At 40.7% G+C, this 23,931-nt stretch overlaps 1 protein-coding gene and 1 long non-coding RNA gene across 2 annotated transcripts in view; one reads left to right on the forward strand and one right to left on the reverse strand.

Moving 5' to 3' along the window:
- LOC128700602 (MyTH4 and RhoGAP_KIAA1688 domain-containing protein RhoGAP93B) overlaps positions 1 to 23,931 on the forward strand; it is a gene marked incomplete at its 3' end in the record, with an annotated part of 257,681 nt that overhangs the window by 59,795 nt on the left and 173,955 nt on the right. Inside the window, 1 exon segment of the mRNA XM_070098857.1 lies at positions 9,181 to 9,282. Coding sequence (XP_069954958.1) covers positions 9,224 to 9,282 — 59 coding nt within the window.
- On the reverse strand, positions 447 to 4,947 carry LOC138854631 (uncharacterized). The gene is made up of 2 exons (XR_011393826.1): positions 4,489 to 4,947; positions 447 to 1,226 (listed from the first exon to the last, which is right to left on the reverse strand). It is a non-coding gene; the product is annotated as an uncharacterized lncRNA (long non-coding RNA).

The raw sequence follows: 23,931 nt of genomic DNA on the forward strand, positions 1-23,931 counted from the left end.
ATAGCATTAAGGCCTCTGAAGTCAATAGCAAGTCTATATGAATTATCCTCCTTCTTAACCATGACTACTGGTGAACAATATGAAGATACTGAAGGTTCAATGATCTTTAGTTTTAATAATTTGTCTACCTCTCGGTCAAATGCATCCCTAAGGTGAACTGGAACTGGGTATAATTTCCCTTTGATAGGATTGTCCGTCAATAAGTCAATCTTATGGACTACCGTGGAGGTAACACCTGGACTATCAGTAAAGACGTCTGAAAAGTTACTCACACATTGAAGTAGTTCATGTCTCTTATGGTCATCCAAAGATTCATTAATATTAATGTTGGTTGCATCCGAGTTGTCAAGAGTCACCAAGTGTTACACTCCAAGTATTGTAACCACTATTTCCTTTTTAGAGCATAACAATTTTGGTCAGAGAGGTTAGGGTAATAATAGTGATCCTCCGGAATGCCTAATTTTAATTAAGTATATTCATAATACAACAAAAGCCAGAAATAATATACGAATTATCGTATATAAGTTAAGAATGCATGTTTCTTCTATAGTATCCAACATATACATAAGGCTTTCATAACAGACGATTAGGAGGAGATCCTAGATATAACATATATATAAATGGAGATTACTTTAATGTATAAAGTCTTGTTTCCCAATTGGAAGCAGTCAGAATAAAACAGAATATGTCCAGGCCTGCTAATAAACCTTGGCCAGTTACCAGAGACGAGCAGGAGTGTTCTCGTTGGCTGCTACTTCTTCACTGCTCGTCCCTCAACCTTGAGCATACAGGTAAAGTGGGTCACGTGACGTGACTCACCAACACTCAGTAGAGTAGTTGAACATAAAGGGGGGGGAAAGGGGGGGTATAACCATCGAACATCACGGCTAACTATACACCGGCACACCGGGCGGCAGGCAGATTACTATACCTCCAATTAAACTTATCATGGCCATGTTACATAAATTATAATAATTGTTAATAAGAATTATTCTTAATAATACAAGGACGTTCATTTCCAATTTAGCTATTAAAGGAAATAACCGCAATGTAATATTAAAGGAAGGTTAACCATAGGGGCATGACACCCCGGCCCACAAGCAAATATCTCGGCGTTTAAGATGCTGATGGTGTAGAAGAAACCAACCAGCTGGTATAGGGATGGAGGTACATCATTCCAAGGTTAGTCATCCACTTGCTAGAACTGGTCCAGAAACACTGCTTGACTGCAAAGAATTTCCGTAGTTAGGCCATATATTAGGAGCGAGAGAGAGCATCGGCTAACACGTTGCTCGAACCCTTTATGTGAAAAATGGAGATCCAGTAAGGTTGGATCCTTAAAGCCCAGCATAATATTCTAACATTTTTTGATTTCATAGAATTTATGAAAGTTAGAGGATTATGGTCTGAGTAAATATTTATCACATGAGGAGTATAACCGAGGTATACGTCAAAGTGTTCTAAGGACAACACTAAAGCCAGGGCTTCTTTTTCTATGGTTGAATAAGATCTTTGATATTCTTTCAATTTATAGGAAAAATAACATATTGGATGTAGAATATTACCGTTTTGGAAGGATTGCAATAAGACAGCACCTATTGCTGCATCACTGGCATCAACATGGAGGGTGAAAGGAATTTGGAAATTGGGTGCACGCAATACTGGGGCAGAGGAAAGGAAACGTTTTAAACGTTTAAAAGCTTGTTCACTATTCTCGTCCCAATTAAATTTATATTTAGGACTGGTCAATCTAGTCAGGGGGGAGGCAACTTGAGCAAAGTTTGGGCAAAAACGCCTGTAATAAGTAGCCATCCCCAAAAATCGTTGGAGGGCTTTCCTGTCCTGAGGCGTCGGGAAATTTAAAATAGCTTGGACCTTTAATTGGTCGGGGGCTACTAGTCCCTTCCCTATTTTAAAACCGAGATATTTAATCTGGGCTTTACCAAAATCACATTTTTGTAAATTTACAGTGAAATTGTATTTCTGCAATACTTTCAGTAGTTGCTCTAATCTTCCTAAATGAGACTGCCAGTCATCACTAAAAACCACCAGGTCGTCTAAGTATGCCTCTACACCTTCTAAGGGTTGGACTAAAATGTTCATAATTCTCTGGAAAGAGGAGGCGGCGTTACACAAGCCGAAAGGCATAACCTTATACGTAAATAGTCCGTTCTTAACTACGAACCCGGAAATCTCTTGGGCCCTAGGAGTTAACGGCACCTGGTAATACCCTCTCAGCAAGTCTAATCTGGTCACAAAGTTGGCACCGGCTACAGCATCTATTAAATCATCAATCCTGGGTAATGGAAACCCATCTGGTTTGGTGACTGAATTTACTTTACGGTAATCCGTGCATAGGCGTACGGTACCATCGGGTTTTGGGACCAATAAACAGGGAGAGGCCCAAGGTGTCCAACTGGGTTCTATCAAATTATATTCCAGTAATGTATTTATTTCTTGTTGAATTAATTCTTGCTTAGCAGGAGAGACCCGGTAAGGGGATTGCTTTATTGGACTATCTTCTAACAATTCAATATCGTGGAAACCCAATGTACAAGGAGTAGGGATATCTTTGAAGATGGAGTTATATTTAGTGATTAACTCTTTGATTTGAGATTTTTGGGAGGTAGGAAGAACTTCCAGGAAATGGTCTAGTTCTTTTGAAACTTCAGAATTATGTAGTCTAAATTCTCTTACTTCCCTTACAGTGTCATTCCTTATTTCAGTGGATGTAGGTTGAATAGAGGTAATAATAGTAGGGAGAAGGCTAGACTCGTACTTCTTTAAGTTATCTATGTGATACCTCTTAATATTCTTACGACGTCCTGGTTCACGGACCAGATAATTCACCTCATTTTCTTTGTCTACTATTTCATATGGCCCCAAATATCTAGGTTTTAAAGAATGTCCTGGAATGAAGTTTTTAACTAACACTAATTCATTTGGAGAGAATGAACGAGATTTAGCCTTTTGGTCGTAAGATTTCTTCATTTTGGCTTGAGCTTCTGACAGATTCACTGCAGCTAAGCTTTTCAATTTGGAGAGATGTTCTTTCCAAAGCAGAGGACTGGGATGAAGAGGTCCTCTCTTCCCTATCCAAGAATCTCGTAATATGGCTAGGGGTCCTCGCACCTGATGTCCAAAAATCAAGTCAAATGGAGAGTATTTAGTACTTGTTCAGCTTCACGGAGGGCGAAGAGAAGAAAGGGTAAACCTTCGTCCCATTCAGAAGAATATTGCTCACAGTAAGCACGTAAAGTAGATTTAAGGGTTTGGTGGAATCTTTCTAGCACTCCTTGTGACTGGGGATGATATGCTGTAGAGAGGATCTGTCTTACTCCTAATTGAGACATAGCCTCTTTAAAAACCTTAGACGTAAAATTAGAACCTTGGTCAGATTGAATTTCACGTGGTATGCCTACTTGAGCAAAGAAGCGTATTAAAGCTCTTACTATATTTCTGGAATTAATTTTGGACATTGGGATAGCATCAGGATACCGAGTTGCCATATCTATGATAGTGAAGATATACTGGTTACCCCTTTTTGTGCGGGGCAACGGTCCTACACAATCAATAACTAATCTTTCAAAAGGTTCTTCAGGACATTTTATTGGAAGTAAAGGGGCAGACGCGGGATTGTGCGCCGTTTTGCCTATTATTTGACAAACGTGGCATTTCCGTAGTTTGTCAGCAATACAAGTCCTCATCTGAGGCCCAAAAAAATATTTCCTCATCTTTTTCTCTGTCTTACGAGACCCTAAATGACCTCCCAGTGGATTATCATGTGCTAGTTCAAATACCATACTACGTAAGGACGATGGCACCACTAACAAGTTTCCCTTTGAACTCGAGTCATTATTTCTCTTCCAAAGAAAACTGTCTTCATCTAAAAGGTAACCTTCCTCTTTATCCTTATTGGTTAAACTTTTATCGTCCTTTAGAGCTATAAGAAATTCTTCTTTATTACATTTTCTAGCTAGGTCCGCAGGGACTGGTAAAACTTTGTCACCTGTGGGTCTCGACTGAATTGCTTCGCTAAACAGGAAGTTCAAACCTAATTCATCGGACATTTCTAAAGGCTGTTGAATATCCAAATTGTTAGAGTTCTTAGCCATGGCTCTGGTGACCACATTAAGGGGAAATAAATCTAGCCCTGCCTCAGAGGCTTCTAAGGCATAATTTACATCATAAGGATTATCTAAAACCAGAGGCTCTCTGGGTATCTCCAATTGATCAATTTCGTTCCCGATTAATAGATCCACGCCGGCAATGGGAAAAGGTTTATCTGAAAGTCCCACATTGATCCAGCCTACATATCCAGGCAGTTCTACATAAATCCTTATAATAGGGACCTTTATTATTGTGCCTCCGTAAGCCTCTAATAATACGTCTAGCCGGGGTTCACTACTAGTAGGTAACTTTACCAGGTTTGATCTTAATAAAGAGAGATAGCTGCCAGTATCTCAAAAGGTAGTGATATTTACTAACCTCTCTTTACAGAGTCCGAACTTCCCCTGGGAAAAGTAGGGTTCCATAGCTACTCGGACCTTTTCTTCTGAAGCACTGTCGTGGTAAAGTCATCTATTAGACGGTCTGCTAGATGAGGCCTGAAAAGGTAGAGATTCATCATCCAGAGTTTCATACTTCCGAGAGGAATTTATTACCTGGGTAGGATATCTCCCTCTTGGTTGGGTTTTATCTTCCCGCTGTTTATGCCAACACTGGAACTGTCTATGACCTAACTTCTTACCAAAAAGGCACAGTGGTAATTGATCTTTAGGATACTGTCTGGAGAAAGAGCCGTTTGTCACCTGTTTTTTGTCTGAATACACCTTCAAAGGTTCGCCAGCTGGAGCTTTCCTAGCAGTCAATCTTGAACTAAAACCTTGGGAGGTAGATTTCTTTTCCGGGGTCTTAGACATTTCTGTGGTTATAGCATGGGAAATTTCAAAGTGATCGGCGTGGGCAGCAGTATCTAACAAGTTAGTAGTAGGAAATGTCAAAAGATAAGTATGAACCCTCTCTGGAAAATATTTAAAAAGGTCTTCATGCAACATCAGCTGGAAAAGTGACTCGACTGAGGCGGCTCCCGCGGCCCTACGTTATGCAACAGTTCAAGCGATCTCGGACATACAATGCCACCCCACCCCCCTTCCCGATACTTCTATCTACTTGGAACAATTTAAAACCCTGAATGTGACATTCTGCAGGCATGTCCCGACTTTTTGAATTAAACCACGTCTCAGTAATGGCAAATACATCTATGTTACCTGCACTAGCAACTAGTCTCAACTCGTCCATCTTATTCCTAGCACTGCGACTATTTGTGTAATAAATATTTAATGACCCTCCTATCTCTTTACCCTTCCTGCTCCTTTCTGTTATTCCACTAAACCTATTACTGTCATTGTCAATTAGTGCCACTGGCTTTCCAATATCCTCCTCATTTTGCCTATTACTAGTTCTCCTAGTACTCATGTTACTACCCTGCGACTTCACAGTTTTCCCGCCAAAACCCATACCACTAACTATTCCTAGTTTAAAGACCTAACAGCTCCCTCCACTGCGTTGGCCAGTGCTCCCACCCCACACCTAGACAAGTGAACCCCATCCCTGGCATACATGTCATTTCTGCCATAGAAGAGGTCCCAGTTGTCAATGAATGTTATCGCATTTTCCTTACAGTATTTGTCCAGCCAGCAATTGACACCAATTGCTCTGGACAACCATTCATTTCCAACTCCTCTCCTTGGCAAAATGCCACATATGACAGGTTTCCCACCCTTCTTCCTAATTATCTCTATTGCTGACCTATACCTGCTAATCAGGTCCTCACTCCTACGTCTGCCAACATCGTTGCCTCCAGCACTGAGACAGATAATAGGATTGCTCCCATTACCTCTCATGATGTCATCCAGACGGCTAACAATATCCTTCATCCCAGCCCCAGGAAAACATACTCTCTGCCTCCTACTCCTATCCTTCAAACAGAATGCCCTATCCATGTACCTAATCTGGCTATCCCCAACAACAACAATGTTTTTACCTTCCTTTGCGTCGTCCGTAGTGATGCTCCGAGTAGTCGACTCACATTCGCCAGGTAGCATTACACCACTTGTAGAATTCGTCATGACGTTCTCGATGGTCTTCGTTGGGGTTTCTAGGGATGTCTCACTCACGTCTGCCAATGCTTCCTTGGTGCTCGTTGTGGCATTCCCAGTAGAACACTCACATTCGTCAGGTAGCACAGAGAATGAGTTGGAAGTTTCCACGGCAGTCTTCTGGTTTCTCGTTGTTTCTGCCTCTCCAACCGTTTTCTTAATCTTCAGCTTGGTTCCATGTTGCCCGGCCACTGACCAAGCTCCCCTCTTAACCTGGGGACTCACAACAGGTGGATTACTACGAATCCTCTTGTTCTCCTCCGTTAATCGCCGTATCTCCAGTTTAGCAACTCTGAGTTCTTCTCTCAGCTGCTGGTAAAGCTGCTCAAGAGAGGGCATCCTGGTTCAGATTCACAGAGAGCACACAAACAGGTCTTCACAGAGCTAAGTACACATCACCACTGGAGCTAAGTACACGTCACCACTGAGCTAAGTACACGTCACCACTGGTGCTGGAGTTATTGAAGGAAGAACAAGGTTAGTGTTGGGAGCACAGTGTGGGGTGGTTCACGAGTGGTGCAGGAAATAAGTTTCAGGTGGATGTGTAGTGCGTGTGAGACGGAGCAGTCACGTCTCCTCAAGGTGGGGAGCTAGTAAGCCGCAGGTAAATTGTTTATGACACTTCGGGTGCAGCTCCAGGTGTTTGCTTGTGCTAGTACATGATATTTGTGTATTAATGTTGATAGGATTACCGACAATATGTTAAGTAAAAGGGCACAAGTGCAACTAATGTGACATTTTATTGTGGCAACGTTTCACTCTCCAGGAGTTTGATCAAGCTTCTGGAGAGCGAAACGTTGCCACAATAAAATGTCACATTAGTTGAACTTGTGTTCTTTTAAGAACATAAGAACATAAGAACGAAGGAACACTGCAGCAGGCCTACTGGCCCATGCGAGGCAGGTCCAAGTCTCCTACCGGCTTAAGACAATGCACCCAACCTAGTCAGGTCAGGTCACCTTGACTTAAGGGAGGAACACGGCAACCGTCCTGGTAGCACAAGCTAATCAGGTCCAACTCACACCCACCCACACCCACTCATGTATTTATCCAACCTATTTTTAAAGCTACACAACGTTCTGGCCTCTAGGACCGTACTTGGGAGTTTGTTCCACTCATCCACAACTCTATTACCAAACCAGTACTTTCCTATATCCTTCCTGAATCTGAATTTTTCTAACTTAAAACCATTGCTGCGAGTCCTGTCTAGGCAAGATATTTTCAGCACACTATTTACATCCCCTTTATTTATTCCTGTCTTCCATTTATACACCTCAATCATATCCACCCTAATTCTACTTTTTTCTAGAGAGTGCAGATTCAGGGCCCTTAGTCTATCCTCATAGGGAAGGTTTCTGATACATGGGATCAACTTTGTCATCCTCCTTTGTACATTTTCCAGAGCATTTATATCCATTCTGTAATACGGTGACTTAACATGAAAATTGTGCATGATGGCTTGCTGATAGATGATGACCCTGTCCCTGGTGTCCTGATCAAAATTTATCTGACGGCTTGTTTTAGTGTCATCGGCAAACTTGCTAATATCATTATTTATTTCCTCATCTATGTCGTTAAGTTCCTCCTTATATTCCTTGATAACTCTTGAGAACAGTTCATAACAGTCTGGAGATTTGTTTGGATATAATCTGAGAACCTGAGAGCCAAGTCACTTGTTACTTTGATCGTTCATAACTTATCTTCGTCTTGACCAATATATATTTTTTTTATTTCTGGAATTTCGCAGGTATATTCTTGCATAAAAACCGAGAGGACATAAGTGTTGTAGAATATATACATTTCTTTGTCACTAGCAGTAAGCTGACATAAGCAACTCTTAAGTAAGTCTGTCTTCTCCCTGATCTTACTTTATACCTGAAAGAAACCTTATGGGTTGGACTTTAATTTTCTTGCAATTTCGTAATCATTTTTGGCTTTTTTTTTTTTTGTAAATATCTTGAATGCTTTAGTATCTCTCTCCTATTTTGTATTGCCTGTGAAAGCCTCTCGACCTACGAGATGTTTTAATCTATTGTTTATCCATATAGTGTCATTTTTGGTTGATCTAATTTTCCTATTTGGAACATGTGTTGCCTGGGCAGCTTGAACTATGCTTTGAAGAATGTCATATTGGCAACCATCTCCTACCTGACCCACAGGATAATCACCTGTCAGGTCACTCCAGTTAATTCCACTTTGATAATCCCTCGGCCCCACGAAAATCAGGGACCTTGACTTGATTAGAGTTAAGGCAATTCCATGATATATTGAAACTGAGTGATTTGTGATCGCTTTCCCCAAGCTCATCATTACCTCGAGATTGTTAGTTAGAGATGCCTTGTTAGCAAGAACCAAGATTCCTTGTTAGCATGCATCCTATTTCTTCTAGCTAGTTTTGTCACAAACTGTTTTAAAAAATAATCCTGGGCCATATCTAGAAAGTCACTAGACTCAAGATATTCTGTCAAATTATTCCAATTAATTTGGCTAAAGTTAAAAATTTTCCATTAAATCAACATTTTTGTGTCTACACTCCTTTGTAATTTCATCCTTAGAAGTTTACCGTGTTCTCTGTTGAGGGCCTGTAAACCACACCTAAGATTAGCTTTTCACGTCCCTCGAGAATCTTCAGCCAGATAGATTCAGTGTCCGTCATTTCCATTTTTATAATTTATGTAATACAACAGTTTAAATGATCTCTTACATTTCATTGTCATTCCACCACCCTTCCTTTTGATCCTATGGGTGTGGAATAATTTATAGCCTTGTATGTGGTATTCAGAAGGCATCTCTCTTTCAGGTTGAACCAGATCTCTGTCATAGTAATAATATTTGTAATTCGTGCACATGCAATTAATCTTTTCTCATTTATGTTTCTCTAGCGCTCCTACTATTAGTATAGTAGACCTTTAAGGGAGTCACTTGCCTCCCTCCCTGACCAGTTTCTTTGCTTTTATTGGTGGTGGTGTTGCAGGCTGGAGTGGATGTTAGTGTTCTAATGTTGGTTTTCTTGTTGCAGGCTGGAGTGGGTGGAGATCATCGAGCCGAGCTCCAGGAACATCATGTATGCCAACCTCACCACCGGCCAGTGTGTGTGGGACCCTCCTCCCGGCGTCCATGTGTGAGTACTTCTTCACCATCTCTTGTGTTACATTTTTGCTATGTGGATCTGTACCTGACTACCACACTAAGTTACATAACGCCACAAATGATGCAGTTGAAGCTTACACAGTTAAAATTGAAAATCTGAATCTGTTTATTGTACCAGTTTATATACTACCAGATACAACTTACCAGCCGTTTAAAGACCCGCTGTTGAAAATTAAATATTGTTTTAAAAATCTTTCAACCCCAGCCCCAAATATACTATTGCTGGATGCTTTTAATTAATACATATACAGTAAAATGGAAGAATGGAAAATAGTGTAATAGCGGAGAATGCCCAGGAGATAGTTCAGATGAGGTCTCAGTGATTTTGTCATAATTATCTCATAGTTGTGACAACCAAGATCTTCTTGCTCTAACTCCATGTTGACTTGGGTTGTGCAAGTCATGATTTTTCATAAAATAAGTTTCCTTTCCAAGACTTGCGTGTCATGCTGGTGCTAATACTCTGTTTTTCTCTCGTCGCTCTGCTGCCTCCTGTGAAAAAGTACCGAGGGGCTCTTGATCCAAGGAACTGGACTTATCCCTTTCTTGAATCGAACCTGAATACCTCCTAACCTCCAGGCAATATATGACCCCTAGGGGTTTAGTGCTTCCCCCTGATTATAAAAAAATCATAATTTAGGGCCTTCAATTTCGTCTGACTCAGAGCTGCTGTTCCAGAGAAGACAGTACTTTTGTTAACAGTACTCGGCACTTCTTTATAAATACAGAATTGTTGGACTCAGGTGCTTGTGTTGCGTGCTTGTCCATGTTGTCTTTTTCAGTCTTCGAAGGATTTGTGCTAACGTTTTCCACGTTCTCTTTCTGTTTAATCTCCCAGGCTTTCACAGCTGGATATATTGTAAACGGATCTTGTATTCTTCTTTATTCAGCTTTCCCATACCCTGTTTTAGGTTAGGAATGCCCAGGACATTTCTTTACGAATATTTTCATAAATAATTATTTTATCCCAGTGTAAGTTCTCGTTGAAAATATATTTACTAAACATCTTCCATTGATTATCTATCGTTTAGGTTACTGACTTATGAATTTAACGTTGTTTGTACGTCAGTGAGGCAAGCGTCAGTACCTCCCAGTACCAGGCGCTGTATGACCCTTACGGAGCTTCAACACTCCCTAATGAATATAATGATAATATTGCAACGACAGCTGGCAGGAAAGTGAGGAGAAAGTTGCACCAGTTGTCAACAGTTGTCATTACCTTAATTATTAGCACCTAGAAAATATGTGAAAATCGTCGAGGTAATTGCCTCCCTTTAATTATAAAGGGAGGCTGTGGATGCGCCTTGAACCCTTGTAGCACTTAAGAGTTAATGTGTGACGTCATTATTTTAGTCCTGTATATTTTGGGTATTTATTTTCACCTTCCTTCTAGAGGAGTACATTAATGCCAGTGAAGGACTCGAGGACCACATCCTCTTAAAGTCAACTCCGATTTCTTACATAAATCGAGGAACGATACAAAAAGTTTTGCCGATACCGATACTCGATTTTAGGCCGATACCGATACTTTTTCAATATCTTTTCACTTTTAAAATAATGATAACTTTGTTCATTACAATATGTATTAATTCCCCAAGGAGGTTAAATATTATATAGCTTTATTTTTCTGAGATAACAATGTCATTATTCATTACTAATTATAGTCACTCACGCGAGGCTACAAACTGGAAAAAAAAGACAGCATTAAATTTCTGAATCTGTATATTTAGGAGCAGGGGTGCGGTTGGGACAATAAGGGAACACTGTATCAACATCCGGGGTTCCAAACTATTCAACATCTTACTAGAAGATATCAGAAATACAGCTGGAACAAGTATAGAAGCCTTCAAGAGAAAACTGGACAAGTATCTTCACCAGATGACATCAGCCAAGCTGTGATGGATATGTGGGGAAGCGGGCCTCCAGCAGTAACAGCATGGTTGACCAGGCTAGAACCAGATGAGCCTGGCCTATGGCCGGGCTGCGAGAGTAGCAAGACTCTCGAAACTCATCAAAGGTAAAGGGTAATAAGGCCCTTGCCATATTGTCTATTTCTGTTCTCATGATTGTGGTAATACAAGTACCAGTACATTTGCTTTTGGATGCTGTTTATTGTGATTTTGAAAAGGATCCTGAGGCAGATGTCTTAACGTGCTGTTGTTGGGAATGCTGGTTACAATGTCTTCATAACATTTATTAAATCAAACTCGACGAGTTCTTTAATCCCAGCTACATCATCTTACTTTCTTTGTCAGACTCGTTGCTGCTTTATAATAATGGTATACAATACCGACAAGTAGAGAACCCGCAGTAATGGATTTAAATTAGATAAGTTTAGATTTAGAAAGGACATAGGAAAGTATTGGTTTGGAAATAGGGTAGTTGATGAGTGGAACAGTCTACCAAGTAGAGAGAACCCGCAGTAATGGATTTAAATTAGATAAGTTTAGATTTAGAAAGGACATAGGAAAGTATTGGTTTGGAAATAGGGTAGTTGATGAGTGGAACAGTCTACCTAGTTGGGTTATTGAGGCTAGGACTTTGGGTAGTTTCAAATCTAGGTTGGATAAGTACATGAGTGGGAAGGGTTGGATTTGAGTGGGACTTTCACATCAGAGCTTATTTCTTGGGTAGCATTGAAAATTGGGTTGGGTAAATGTTTTGTTAGTGGGATGAATTGTAAAGGACCTGCCTAGTATGGGCCAGCAGGCCTCCTGCAGTGTTCCTCCTTTCTTATGTTCTTATGTTAACAGTTAGGTGTCTTTATTTCTGAAACGTTTCATTTCGCCAACACATTAGGCTTCTTCAGTCGAATATAGAGGTGACTATGGAGGCAGAAGAAACAGTTGAGAGGTAAAAATGCCATGCTCAATTCAACAGTATTGAAGTAGAAGTTTTGAGGTGATCAGTCCCTCAGCTATGAAGGATGTTGATACAGTGTTCTCTTATTGTGCCCACGACGCCCATATTTTTCATTGGATTCATTGTGCACATCCTCCCATATCTCTCACTCTAGTAGGCACAATTAGAAATCAGCCAGGTTAAGATGACTGTGTGAGCCTGCAAATCATGAATAGCGATAGTCTGGCTGATCAAGTAGTCACCATGGAAACCTGACTTGATGGGTATAATCAGAGGTGTGCCTCACACCTGGAACTGACACGCCCACCACCACCACCACCACCACCACCACCACCACCACCACTACCACCACCACCACCACCACCACCACCACCACCACCACCACCACTACCACCACTACCACCACCACCACTACCACCACCACCACCACCACTACCACCACCACCACCACCACCACCACTACCACTACCTGTCTAGGTAGCATCACTCACAAATAAATATTGCTTCACCGTGTTCCTCGCCTGCTTTGTGTTCTTCACTCTTGAGAGTGAAGTTATTCTTTGCGGCTACAAAAGTTGTCAGTAGGAAAGTGATGTAACTTGGGGGGGATGGAATATCGTTAATGGAATCACTAATGAACCGGAATTCCGTGGCAAAATTTATTAAAATGAACTCTGAATCTCTATTTTTTTGCTCAATTTATTTTTAAGATTTCTTAAAATTGCTAGTAGTTTGGTGTAGAGCAATAGAGTTTGCACACGCTATGTATGTACCTACCTTGAAGACTTCCGGGATCCATCTTGATATGTCTTCAAGAGAGAACTTGATAAGTGCTTAAAGCAAGTTCCTGATTAGCCTGGTTGTGGAGTCCGATCACTGAGCAGGCCGCCTGGCTGACGACACATAAGACGGACTCTCCTGCATCTAGCAACCATTAGACCACTATAACGTAGGTTCCGGATGCACTGGAACACCTGTAAGTATAGACAGAAGAAAGCTAGCTTAATATACACAGCCGATTATGGTGCAATAACGCATAAAAATGGACAGGTGAATCTTCAGTTTTCTAGCAAATCAAACCCAAAGAGTAATAGCGTCCACTTGGTGGCCCATCACCAGGCAGTCAATAATTTCGGCAACCTAATGAAATATATTTTTCTTGTAGTTCCATTTACCTCCCCTCCCTTCACCCCCCCTCTCCTAATTATCTGTAGAATATCTCATATAAGTTGGGGGGTTGGTGACCGTCCCTGCGGCCCGGTCCATAGCCAGGTTTTTAGTGCTGGTCGCATACAGACCACATAGTCACCACAGTCTGGCTGATTTAGGAACTAGAACTTATCAAGTTACCTCTTTAAGACAACTTGGGGGTCTGTTGGAAATTCTACTTAAGTATGATGAGTGTTTGTTGAAAATTCTTGATCCCTTTACACTTTAGAGTTCTCTCTTAATTGTATTCATCCCTCCTCTGGTTCTCAGTGGAGATATTGTGCACCGTCTGCCAAGCCTCAGGCTGTCGAGGGAAGAATTTTTTGTGTTCAGATTTGGGGTCAATTCGTCCAGAATTTTCCTCGGGTAAATTAGGATGTGTTTTTCTAGCTTACGTTCCAAGGAGTACAGTCCAGTGATTTCAAACATTCCCAGTAATTTAGGCACTTAACTGATTTTATATGTGCATTCTCTACATAGGCATATTCGCTCGCCTTAATTATGATAATAAAATCGACAAGGGTCATGCAGTCGCTTGTCTTAAAAAGTGTTGTTAGTGTACAACAGTATTCCAGACTGGATAAAACAAGTGGCTTGGCATGTCTTCTTTTGAAAGGTCAAGTTATCTTGTCTATCATTTTTCTTGCGGCTGTCATAACATTGTTGTTATCCTTGAATGTGAGATCTGATATTTTCACTTAAAAGTCTTTCGCATCAAACTTTCACTCCATTGTGTGATTAAGTTTATTTTATATTCCATAACGGAGTAACTGAAACATGTTCTCAATGGACATATTGTTTTTGTGGGTCACAGAAAGGCTGGGTGTTATCAGCTTGGAGGTTTGTTGTCTTCAGTTTATGTCAGTCTCATACAACTTTTAGTATCGTCTGGTTCATACTCTCCACATAACATCTGGTCTAATTTTCTGTTAAACTCTTCCCTGGTATAAACCTTGGTAATAAATACCGACAAGTTGGTTTAGAAAGACACGTAAGCAAACACTATAACATATTTATTAGATCAAGGTCCCAGGACCGAAACGTTTTCTAATAAATATGTTATAGTGTTTGCTTACGTGTCTTTCTAAACCAAACTCTTCCCTACCATTTTTACTGTCTCCCTATGTTTATGTTGATGTGGTAGGTGTCAACCCTCAATCAGACTAAAGATTGGCAGCCAAAATAATATTTTGCATGAATTGGACTGAAAATTCAACAATAATTTTCAAAAATTTTGGCATGACCTTATGTTTGTTTTACGCTGACGACTCATGAAACTCCACATTCATCAAAAAAAAAAATGCAAAAAAAAAAAAACTATCACGTTACTTATATATATTGTGTGGAAACAGTCTGGACACTGGCGTCGTCCTATAGTCACAAAAAAATTGCGAATATAGCCAGAATTTAATGAAAGGTTACAATAAATAAGAGTGACGTCACACTATCAGAACCTTTGAGAGAGTTCTGAGAGGTAAGAGTGATTGACTACTGGAATCACAACAATCACAACCCAGGACAACATGGGATTAGAGCAAGTCTCTCTTGCCTCTCACAGTTTACTTGATCATTATGACATGGTCTTGGACGAACTGAAAGACAAAATATAATAAACACAAACCTGGCAAAAGTTGAGTCTGTCAAGTCGGACCCCAAAAGTAATAGTTAAAGTAAAATCAAAGTGTGCACAATTAAGAGCTATGTTTCGCAAGAGACAATATTCTTCACAATTCTTTTTCTCATTTTCATTTTCATATCCGACATAACTCCATATTTTAGTGCTGTATCGTCCCTTGCAGATGATACTAAAATTTGTATAATATTGCCATTCATCGAGGACATCTCCTTTATTCATCGAGGATATTTCCTTCATTCATCGAAGACATTGGAAATCTTAAAGTCAAACCAACCAGCCGCTAGTAGTAACAGCATGGTTAACCAGTTACTCACCAAAGAGAGTCTGGTCTCAGGTCAGGATACAAGGGTAGAAGAAACCACGAAACTGGTCACAGGTATGTCACAGGTACAGTAATGGTCCTAATACCGACCCTTATGGGAGGCCACTGTTTACACTCTCCCATTCTGGTATCTCGTCCCTTACTGTTATTCTTTTCTTACTGTCTTTCTGGTATTGTTTGATCCACTGGAACACTCTGCCTCTTATCTTTGCTCATTTTTTTTAATTTATGGATTAATCTGTGGTGTGGTATTTTATCAAATGCTCTTTTACTGGTCAGAAAGAAGCAGTCTACTTACCCTTGTTTTTATCTCCGTGACTTTGTCATAGTGTTCCAGCAAGTTTTTGAGACAGGATTTCCCTTCCCAAAATATATACTGGTTTGCTTTTAGGAATTTTTCCTATACATACACCGGTACACTTTTCCTTATAATCTTCTCAAAACCGTTAATATGCACGTTAAAGATACTGGCCTGTAATTCAATGCCTTTTGTCTGTCTGTCTCTGACTGACCATTCCTTGGTCCACCTGGAGATTTGGTCTAGGACTGGCCCAGGGGGCTTTGATCCTCCAGAGCATCCTTCAGGTATCCTTTAGGAATACATTGGCTTTTTTTGGTTTCCTGGCAGTTGCCCTGTCTGGGTCTCAATGATTTTGTTACTTCTTTCGGTACCATGCTCTCTGACCCTCTTGCTTTTGTGTCAAGGTTTTTTAGTAGCTTCTTCATCCCTTTTTTGTATGTGTGCATAAGAGAGCGAGAGAAAGAAAGAGAGAGAGAGAGAGAGAGAGAGAGAGAGAGAGAGAGAGAGAGAGAGAGAGAGAGAGAGAGAGAGAGAGAGAGAGAGAGAGAGAGATAGCAGGCTAGTAAGCTTGTTTGCTAGCAAGCAAGTGCTAGCTAGCTAGCTAACCAATGTGACCTTGTTTACATTGACTCTAATGATGAACACGTGCGAGTCGTCTTGTGAATAAGCACAGCTGGTATACATGTCATAAATTTGTTTAGTGATGTTGCTTGCGGAAGAGGGTTTGTTCTTGTGCAGATTTATGTGTCTGTCTCCATACAATAATAATTCGCTGTTCTAGCAGCTTGCATAATGAAGATTGCTGAAAACAACTTTGGGGCCGACTCGAAGAAACTAGACATGATTCTGTGTGGCGCTAGTACCAACAGCCTGGCTGATTAAGTAAACAACCAAGAGGCAAGAACTTGGACTGGGCAGAGGGCATTGATCCCTGGAATCGACTACAGATAGACTAAAGTATGGCTGCTTTATGAGTCAATTGGGAAAGCTGGATACTGTCAGCCTGGATACTGCTAGCAGCAGTATCCAGGCTGGCACAGAACTCTGCCAGCCTGGATATTGCTACAGCTACACTATAGACCTGGTTATTGCCACAGGTACATTACAGACTGGTAAGAAACACGTATTGTAAAAGAGGTGAACACCACACGGAAATGTAAGTTTCTGTCGTAACTAACAGCCTTCAAAGGCTAAACTTGACAAATTCCAGATGGAAGTTCCTCATCACTTGGGTTGTTGTGCTTGCGTACACCAAGCACCAACAGTCTCGTTCAGCAGACCGTCTAGAGAAAGATCTTGTTTGGGACAGCATCTGGGGACTAAGAGGTAATCAGGTTTGATCCGGAATAGGGAAGGATAGCTTCAGTTCTTTGGATAGAGCTCCCCTCAGTAGCATCAATGACACCCCCCCCCCACTTCCTTGAAGTGGCAGCAGAGATCAGCTGACAGGAACTACTTGGAGGGACTTGTCATATTGCCTTTATAGAGTTAGAGGTGCGTGTTAAATTTATTGTATGTATATTTGGACCTGTGATACTGTGTTTAACATTTCTTATTGCACCTACAGTATACTTTATACTGAGGTATTTTATAACAAGTCCCTCTTGCTATTTTCCCGATGTTAATTATATTTTTCAAAGCTGCACTCCAGGGAGTAAAGTTGGAGGGATTTTAAAACTGTTCAGTAATTTATGTGCTTGAATAGCTGCGGACTTCGAAATTTCTTTGTACACTCTCCAAATCTATATTTTTCCTAAATGTGATCCCTGGTTGTGGGTGTGTGTGTTTGTGTTACAAGGTAAAGGAAGTAACACTGATGTAGGTGCCACATGTTGAGGGTGACCACCTGGACATACATTCAGCTGAGATGAATACAGGGGTACCAGTGATGAGCCCAGGGGCAGCAGGGAAAGGGCTCCTCATCCAGCGAAATGGAACTACCTTCTCTTTTGATCGAACCTGATTACCTGCCATAGCTCAGGCACTGTATGATCCTTAATTAAGGTTTAGTATTTGGTCACGAGTATGATAGTAATAACTACAAGAGACAGTGACAGTGTCCGGTGCTGTGTAACAATGATAGTGAAGCTTGGGTAGTGGAGGTGAAGGAAGTGTTTTATCGCTCCCTCCCTCACCCGTCCTTATAACCACCACTACCCTTCTACTTACCTTTCAATCCCCACAACTGTCCACTTCCAGCTGTTCCTTTCTGCCTCTTTCCACAGTAACATCATAATTGTTGCGAATATAAATACGCTAAGTTCGTTAGGTTCATTGTATTAATGGTACACAATAACTACAAGTATTATTATTATAATCAAAAAGAAGCGCTGAACCTATATAGCTACAAGTAAATGAGTACGACACATTGATCGAACATTTACCATGGCTGAAGGACTGAAACCTCAAACTTACTTCTTCACTGGTGAGGGTTTAGCGCTTCTTTTTGATTATAATAATAATAATAATTCACTGCTGAGGGACTGATTACTTCATATCGATCTCTCCAGTATTTAAGTCATCTCCCTAGAAGAAAATTCTCGGCAATGATGACAGCCAACGATTACACTGTCTAGGTTATCTCGTAAGGGTCATGTAGAGTCATGAATATCCTTGTAAAGAGCATCTTAAATTATTATTTTAATTTAAACAAATGAAAAGAAAACAAGTACGGTGATAACACAGGAAAACTCTACATGGTATTAGACATGCAATTACATCCAGAAGAACTAAGTCTCTGTGATAATTTCACCTGAAACCAGCAGTTAGTAAAGCCGACAGGAATGACACGTAACCTTCAGCATATATGCTGACATGTATGCTAGTCTGGGCCGCGGGGGCGATGGCCCTCGGAGTGGACTAGAGGTAGGTGAATAATTATGGCATGATACGGAACCCAAATGTGTCGTACACATCGCACTCAGAAAATCTTGGCCCTCGTGGCCTGATCAATCAGACTATTGGTTTTTGCAGACCTGTAACGTATGTTGAATTCATTACACTTAAGACCACCTGGAATCTACCTGGAGTGTTCCGAGAGTCACTCCACTCACGGCCTGGTCCCAGACCAGGTCTTCGGTGGACGGCCTAATCAACCAGACTGTCGGTGCTAGCCGCAAGAAATTCAACGTAAGCACCACATTCCGGCTAAGCGGGAACTGACTAGAGAAACTTGTCCAGTTCTCTCTTGAAGACTACCAGGGGCCTGTTAGTAATCCCCCTGTATGAAGGAAGGACGTTGAAAAGTCTTGGCCCCTTAGAGTTTTCACTTACTATACTCCTACTTTTCACTGGGAGTAAGTTGAACAGTCTGCCAAACCTCATACTTTCATGGGAATAATTTGAGCGCACTTACAGGATTTTCCAGGTGTAGATTAATGTACTTCTCTCGTCTACGTTTCAAGAAGTACAAATATAGGGACTTCAAGCGTTCGCAGTAATTTAGGTGCTTAACTGAATGGATGCAGGCAGTGAAGTCTCTCTGTACATTCTCCAGGTCTGCGGTTTCGCCTGCCTTGAGTGGAGTTGTTGAAGAGTACAATAGTGATACATTTTAATTACATGAACATTAGTTACATGAGTAAGTTATATTTTTTAACAATAAAAGTTAATGTAAATTTAATATATTAGTTACTTGGCTTTCTTTTACTTTTATTATATACAACTGAGTTGTTTAACTCGTTCATTTAATTCGGCGTTGGTAAAGTTTACAAGCAAAGTATGAAAGTCGTCAGATGCTGAGGGACTGATCTCCTCAAATTACCTCATGTTGTTTTCCATTGCTCTGTATTGGATTAATAAAAAGCAAGCCACTGGTTGGCCTAAAGTCTTCACAATAAAGATACTGGGATGCCAGATCATACACAATTCATTCTCATATGTTTTAATTTGTTCTTGGTTTGTGATAAAACTCGATCACCAAAGATAAATGTAATAATGTTGGTAGACACTTGTGCCAATAATACGATATTTTATTTTGGCAACATTTCGCTCTCTAGGAGGTTTGTCAAGCCGTTTCGACTTAATACAATAAAATGTCGTATTAACTGCACATGTGTCCTTTTACCTAAGAAAGATAAATATGTTGGTAGAGCTTCCCCAGTGAGAGGGAGAGAAAGAATGGGAGCCGACCAACGGATGTCAGGCACAGAAAATGGTGTCAGGTGTCAGCATAACCAGGGCTAACTACCTTGTTTTATAATACCACCACAAAATTATCAGTTACTTATGTTTTAGTTACATATGCAGCGCCACTTTTTAAATATTGCAGTATTATTACCAAATATATAAGCTAATTACATTAATGTCCTGAAAATATTTTTTAACTCGGTGGTAGCATCATCTGCTCACAACCGAAGGACCTGGGTTCTAGCCTGAAGTGGGTGTCGAGTTACACATATCTCCTTACACCTGTATTCCCCAGTTCACCTAGCAGTAAGTAGGGCTACTATTAGGGGTGTGCCGAAGTATCGTTGTCGGTGTGTATCGGCCAGTTTTGATGGTATCTGTACCAGTATCGGTGGATATCGGCCACAGTGTAATAAAAGTAGATTTTGCTGTGTATACCCTTGTTTTGTGCCAATTTTTTTTTTTATGTTGACTTTAGCTACCCTTTTTTTATATGTAAATTTTACAGTATTAAATGGGCATACGGGGGAAAAATTATAATAAAAAAATAGCCAAACCTAATCTAACCTGGTATTTAACTCAAAATGTAGGTTACGTTAAGTTAGTGTGGAAAATTTTTTGATTTTCCGAAGCTATAGCGCCTAATAGGTGTTTAATGTGTCGATATGAGTCAAAAATGTATTTGACAATAGGACAGAACCAAGAGTTCCCTTTGCGCATGCGCAGATGTGCGGGGGTATAGGTCGAGCTGGGGCACGGGGGGGGGGGCAGTGTTTTGAATGTAGTGAGGAGGCTGTGAAAACATGGGATCAGGAAATTGGCGTTCACGGCAGCCTAAGGATTAATATGGGCCTCACTTCATAATAGGAAGTGTCGTAACTGTTCCTGGTGAAGAGTGAGGGAACGTGATTTACGGGACCACCGTAAAAAGGTGGTAAAAATTAGTGAATAATGGTTCGACCGGGTGTGACATGGTGTGTGTCCAGGGGAAATACCCGTGAGTTAATCCTCACTCATCGGCCTCAGATCTTAATGGAGTGACCTCTAATGTGAATAATAATTAAAAGACGTTAAATCGTCTTGTAAATGGTAATGTAATCAGTGATAATAACATTGTTAAGAGAATGCGGGATGTGAAATAGATCGCCCTGCTCCGAGTGAACGTGTGATTCTCGTACCGAGGATAGTGAAGTTTTATGGAATCACGACTTCTAAACCGGGACAAACCAACGGATACCTCGTCCTGCTGGAATAAGAACCGTGTCGGTGTAGCAGGACATCGAAATGAGATGGTGAATGGAGGAAATACGGAGTATCAATCACCCACAGTTAAGTAACCCTCTAGTTATAGCAGACTGATACTGGCCAGTTAGGTATGTTGTAATTGGATAGGTTATGGGTGATCCAGCTACATCAAGTGACCACCAGAGAATATCTGGTAAGTGGTGAGATTATGTACAAGTGTTTTTCCTTGATGGATATATCCATGTGTAACCTACCCCCCCCTTCATTCAGTTAAACTAATATAATCTATACAGTCCACAATTAATTAGTAGCACCGTACTTGTGGGTGCTATCCAATCCATACTGGTCTCGGATAGATAGATTGTGAGGTCGAAGGAACCACTTGCCGTGACCAGGGGTGGTTAAGTTTTCTCACATGTCTACACGGGGTGACTACGGTAAACAATATGGTTGTCTCCCAATGAGTTTACTTGTAAGCATGTAATGTTGAGGTACATAAAGGTAATCACCCCTAGAAAATTTTCCATAGGTTCTGTTAACTGGACTCACGAAATCGTAATGACACGATTGCAAACAAACCATACCTCGGGCGGGATTTGAACCCGCTAACGCGACGGTCTGGAGTTTTGAGACTCTCTGACCGCGGGTTCAATCCCGCCCGTCATATGGTAGGTTCTGTTAACCTGTGTACTTTTTTTTTTGGGGGGGGGAGGCTTTATAAAAAAATAAAATCCATTTTTTTCCATACGCACACCATTTAAATGGCTTCGTAGCGAAACGTTTCCTCAATAAAATATCAGAATATTGCGCATGTGTTTTATTTCACATTCGTCGGTATTGTATGCCATAACTTAGTGAAGTGATTGACTTCTCTGCCAGAGGTACGAGGTTTCATCGCTGTACTGCCAGCATAGAATCAGTATTTTCATTACTGGGAGCGTCTGGAAGTACATTGAATGTGCTCTGCAAGGAAGAGAAGAGAAATTCCGGATAATGAAAGATTATTGAAGAACTAGTCTCAAAACTACACGTGAACTAATAACTAAGTGAGAGATATGGAAGGAAGTGTAAAATAGACTTGGTGAAAAGGGATACTATGGGCTTGTACGGTGACAGAACACTGCATTAGTGGCCCAGCAGGTATCATAGATATAGTAGAATGAAGTGTATTAGTTTTCAAGAGGAAACTAGATTATTACCTCCGCCAAGTCCCAGATTAACTAGGCTGTGATTGAATATGGAAACCGCCAACAGCACCAATCTGACTGATCGTACAACCATGTGATTCAAGGATACGTTCAGTTACTCTTGCTAGTGACTCCACGAGTTCAATGATGTCTGGTGTCACTGGTTGTTTGCTATATTACATTCATTGGGAGATGGCGCTAAACCCATAGGGGTCATACAGCGACTGGGGAAATGGAAGTTAGATTCAATATTAGAGAGGTAGGGTAGGTCCAGTTCCTTAAAATTTTAAATATGTACTCACTGGAGCGGAGGAGAAAGAGGTACATAATGTATACCTGGAAAATACTCGAGGGCCTCGTCCTAAATCTACACACTGCCATAACAACATACTGGAGTTAGAGATATGAAAGGAAGTGCAAAATAAACCCAGGAGTGCTGTGGACACAATAAAGGAACACTGTATCAACGTCCGTGGCCCTAGACTATTCAACATCTTACCAGAAGATATCAGAAACACTACTGGGACAAGAGGAAACTGGACAAGAATTTTCACCAGGTGCCAGATCAAACAGGTTGTGATGGGTATATGGGGCAGCGGGCCTCCAGCAGCAACATCCTAGTTGAGCAGGCAAGCACCAGACGGGCCTGGCCCAAGGCCGGCCTCTGGGGGTAGAAAAACTCTTGGAACTCATCCAAGGTATATCAAAGGTATGGCGGTGGGTGCCCGCTGGAGACGTCGTCTCGCTGCAGCAAGGTCCATGTTTACACTAGTGTGATCTATTTGATCTTATTCTCTTTGGATGTAAACAATCCCAGGGATTTCACATATTCATAAAATATTGAAGTATAATAAATATAACAAAATACATAACAAATACATAAAATATATAATTAAATAAAGATACAGTTCAACATACTTGTAGTTTTGTTATCCTTAAAACCAAGTCAGAATTGTCTGTACTTTGTTGTAGTCAGAAGATTGTGTGATCTTGACACTTCCACAAAGTGTGTAAACCTTGAACATTAAAATGGTATAAAATATCGACAGAAAAACTCTTCTGACTACAACAAAGTACAGACAATTCTGGCTTGGTTTTAAGGATAACAAAACTACAAGTATGTTGAACTGTATCTTTATTTAATTAAATATTTTATGTATTAAGGGTGATGGACTGATTACATCGTCTTCAAGTATCTTCTGCTTCTATCTACTTTTCTGTACTCGACTGAAGAAGCCTACTGTGTAGGCGAAACGTTTCGAAATAAAGATACCTAACTGTTGCATGTGTCTTACCTAACAATCTGTCGGTATTTTATACCATTTTAATGTTCATTCTGTCAGACACTGCAACACAAGGGTATCTTGGTACAGACCATCAACTGTGTAAACCTTATCTAAACAAAAGAAACATAATTAGACTTCCTTGTTATCTAGTACAATTAAGTCTTGTGTTTTTTAAATACTTCTTTGCCAGTGTTATATGTTGCTTGAGAGTCACTAGCGTCGTATACCCTTCAAGGCTGCTGTCTTGATCCTGGTGAAGGTCTCTTAATTTATGGGATAAATAGCTGATCAAACCTGATGACCTCTCATTTTCTAGGGGCTGTATGGCTCTACGGGTTTATCGCTTCCCGTTGGTTATTGTAATGATCATGTTTTGTCGCCACTGTAGCAATGTATTCTTCTCACCACCAGTAGTTGACCTTTCCAGCCAGCACACAGTGAAAT

The sequence above is a fragment of the Cherax quadricarinatus genome, chromosome 65 (genome assembly GCF_038502225.1).
Source record: "Cherax quadricarinatus isolate ZL_2023a chromosome 65, ASM3850222v1, whole genome shotgun sequence".
NCBI classification, from domain to species: Eukaryota; Metazoa; Arthropoda; class Malacostraca; order Decapoda; family Parastacidae; genus Cherax; species Cherax quadricarinatus.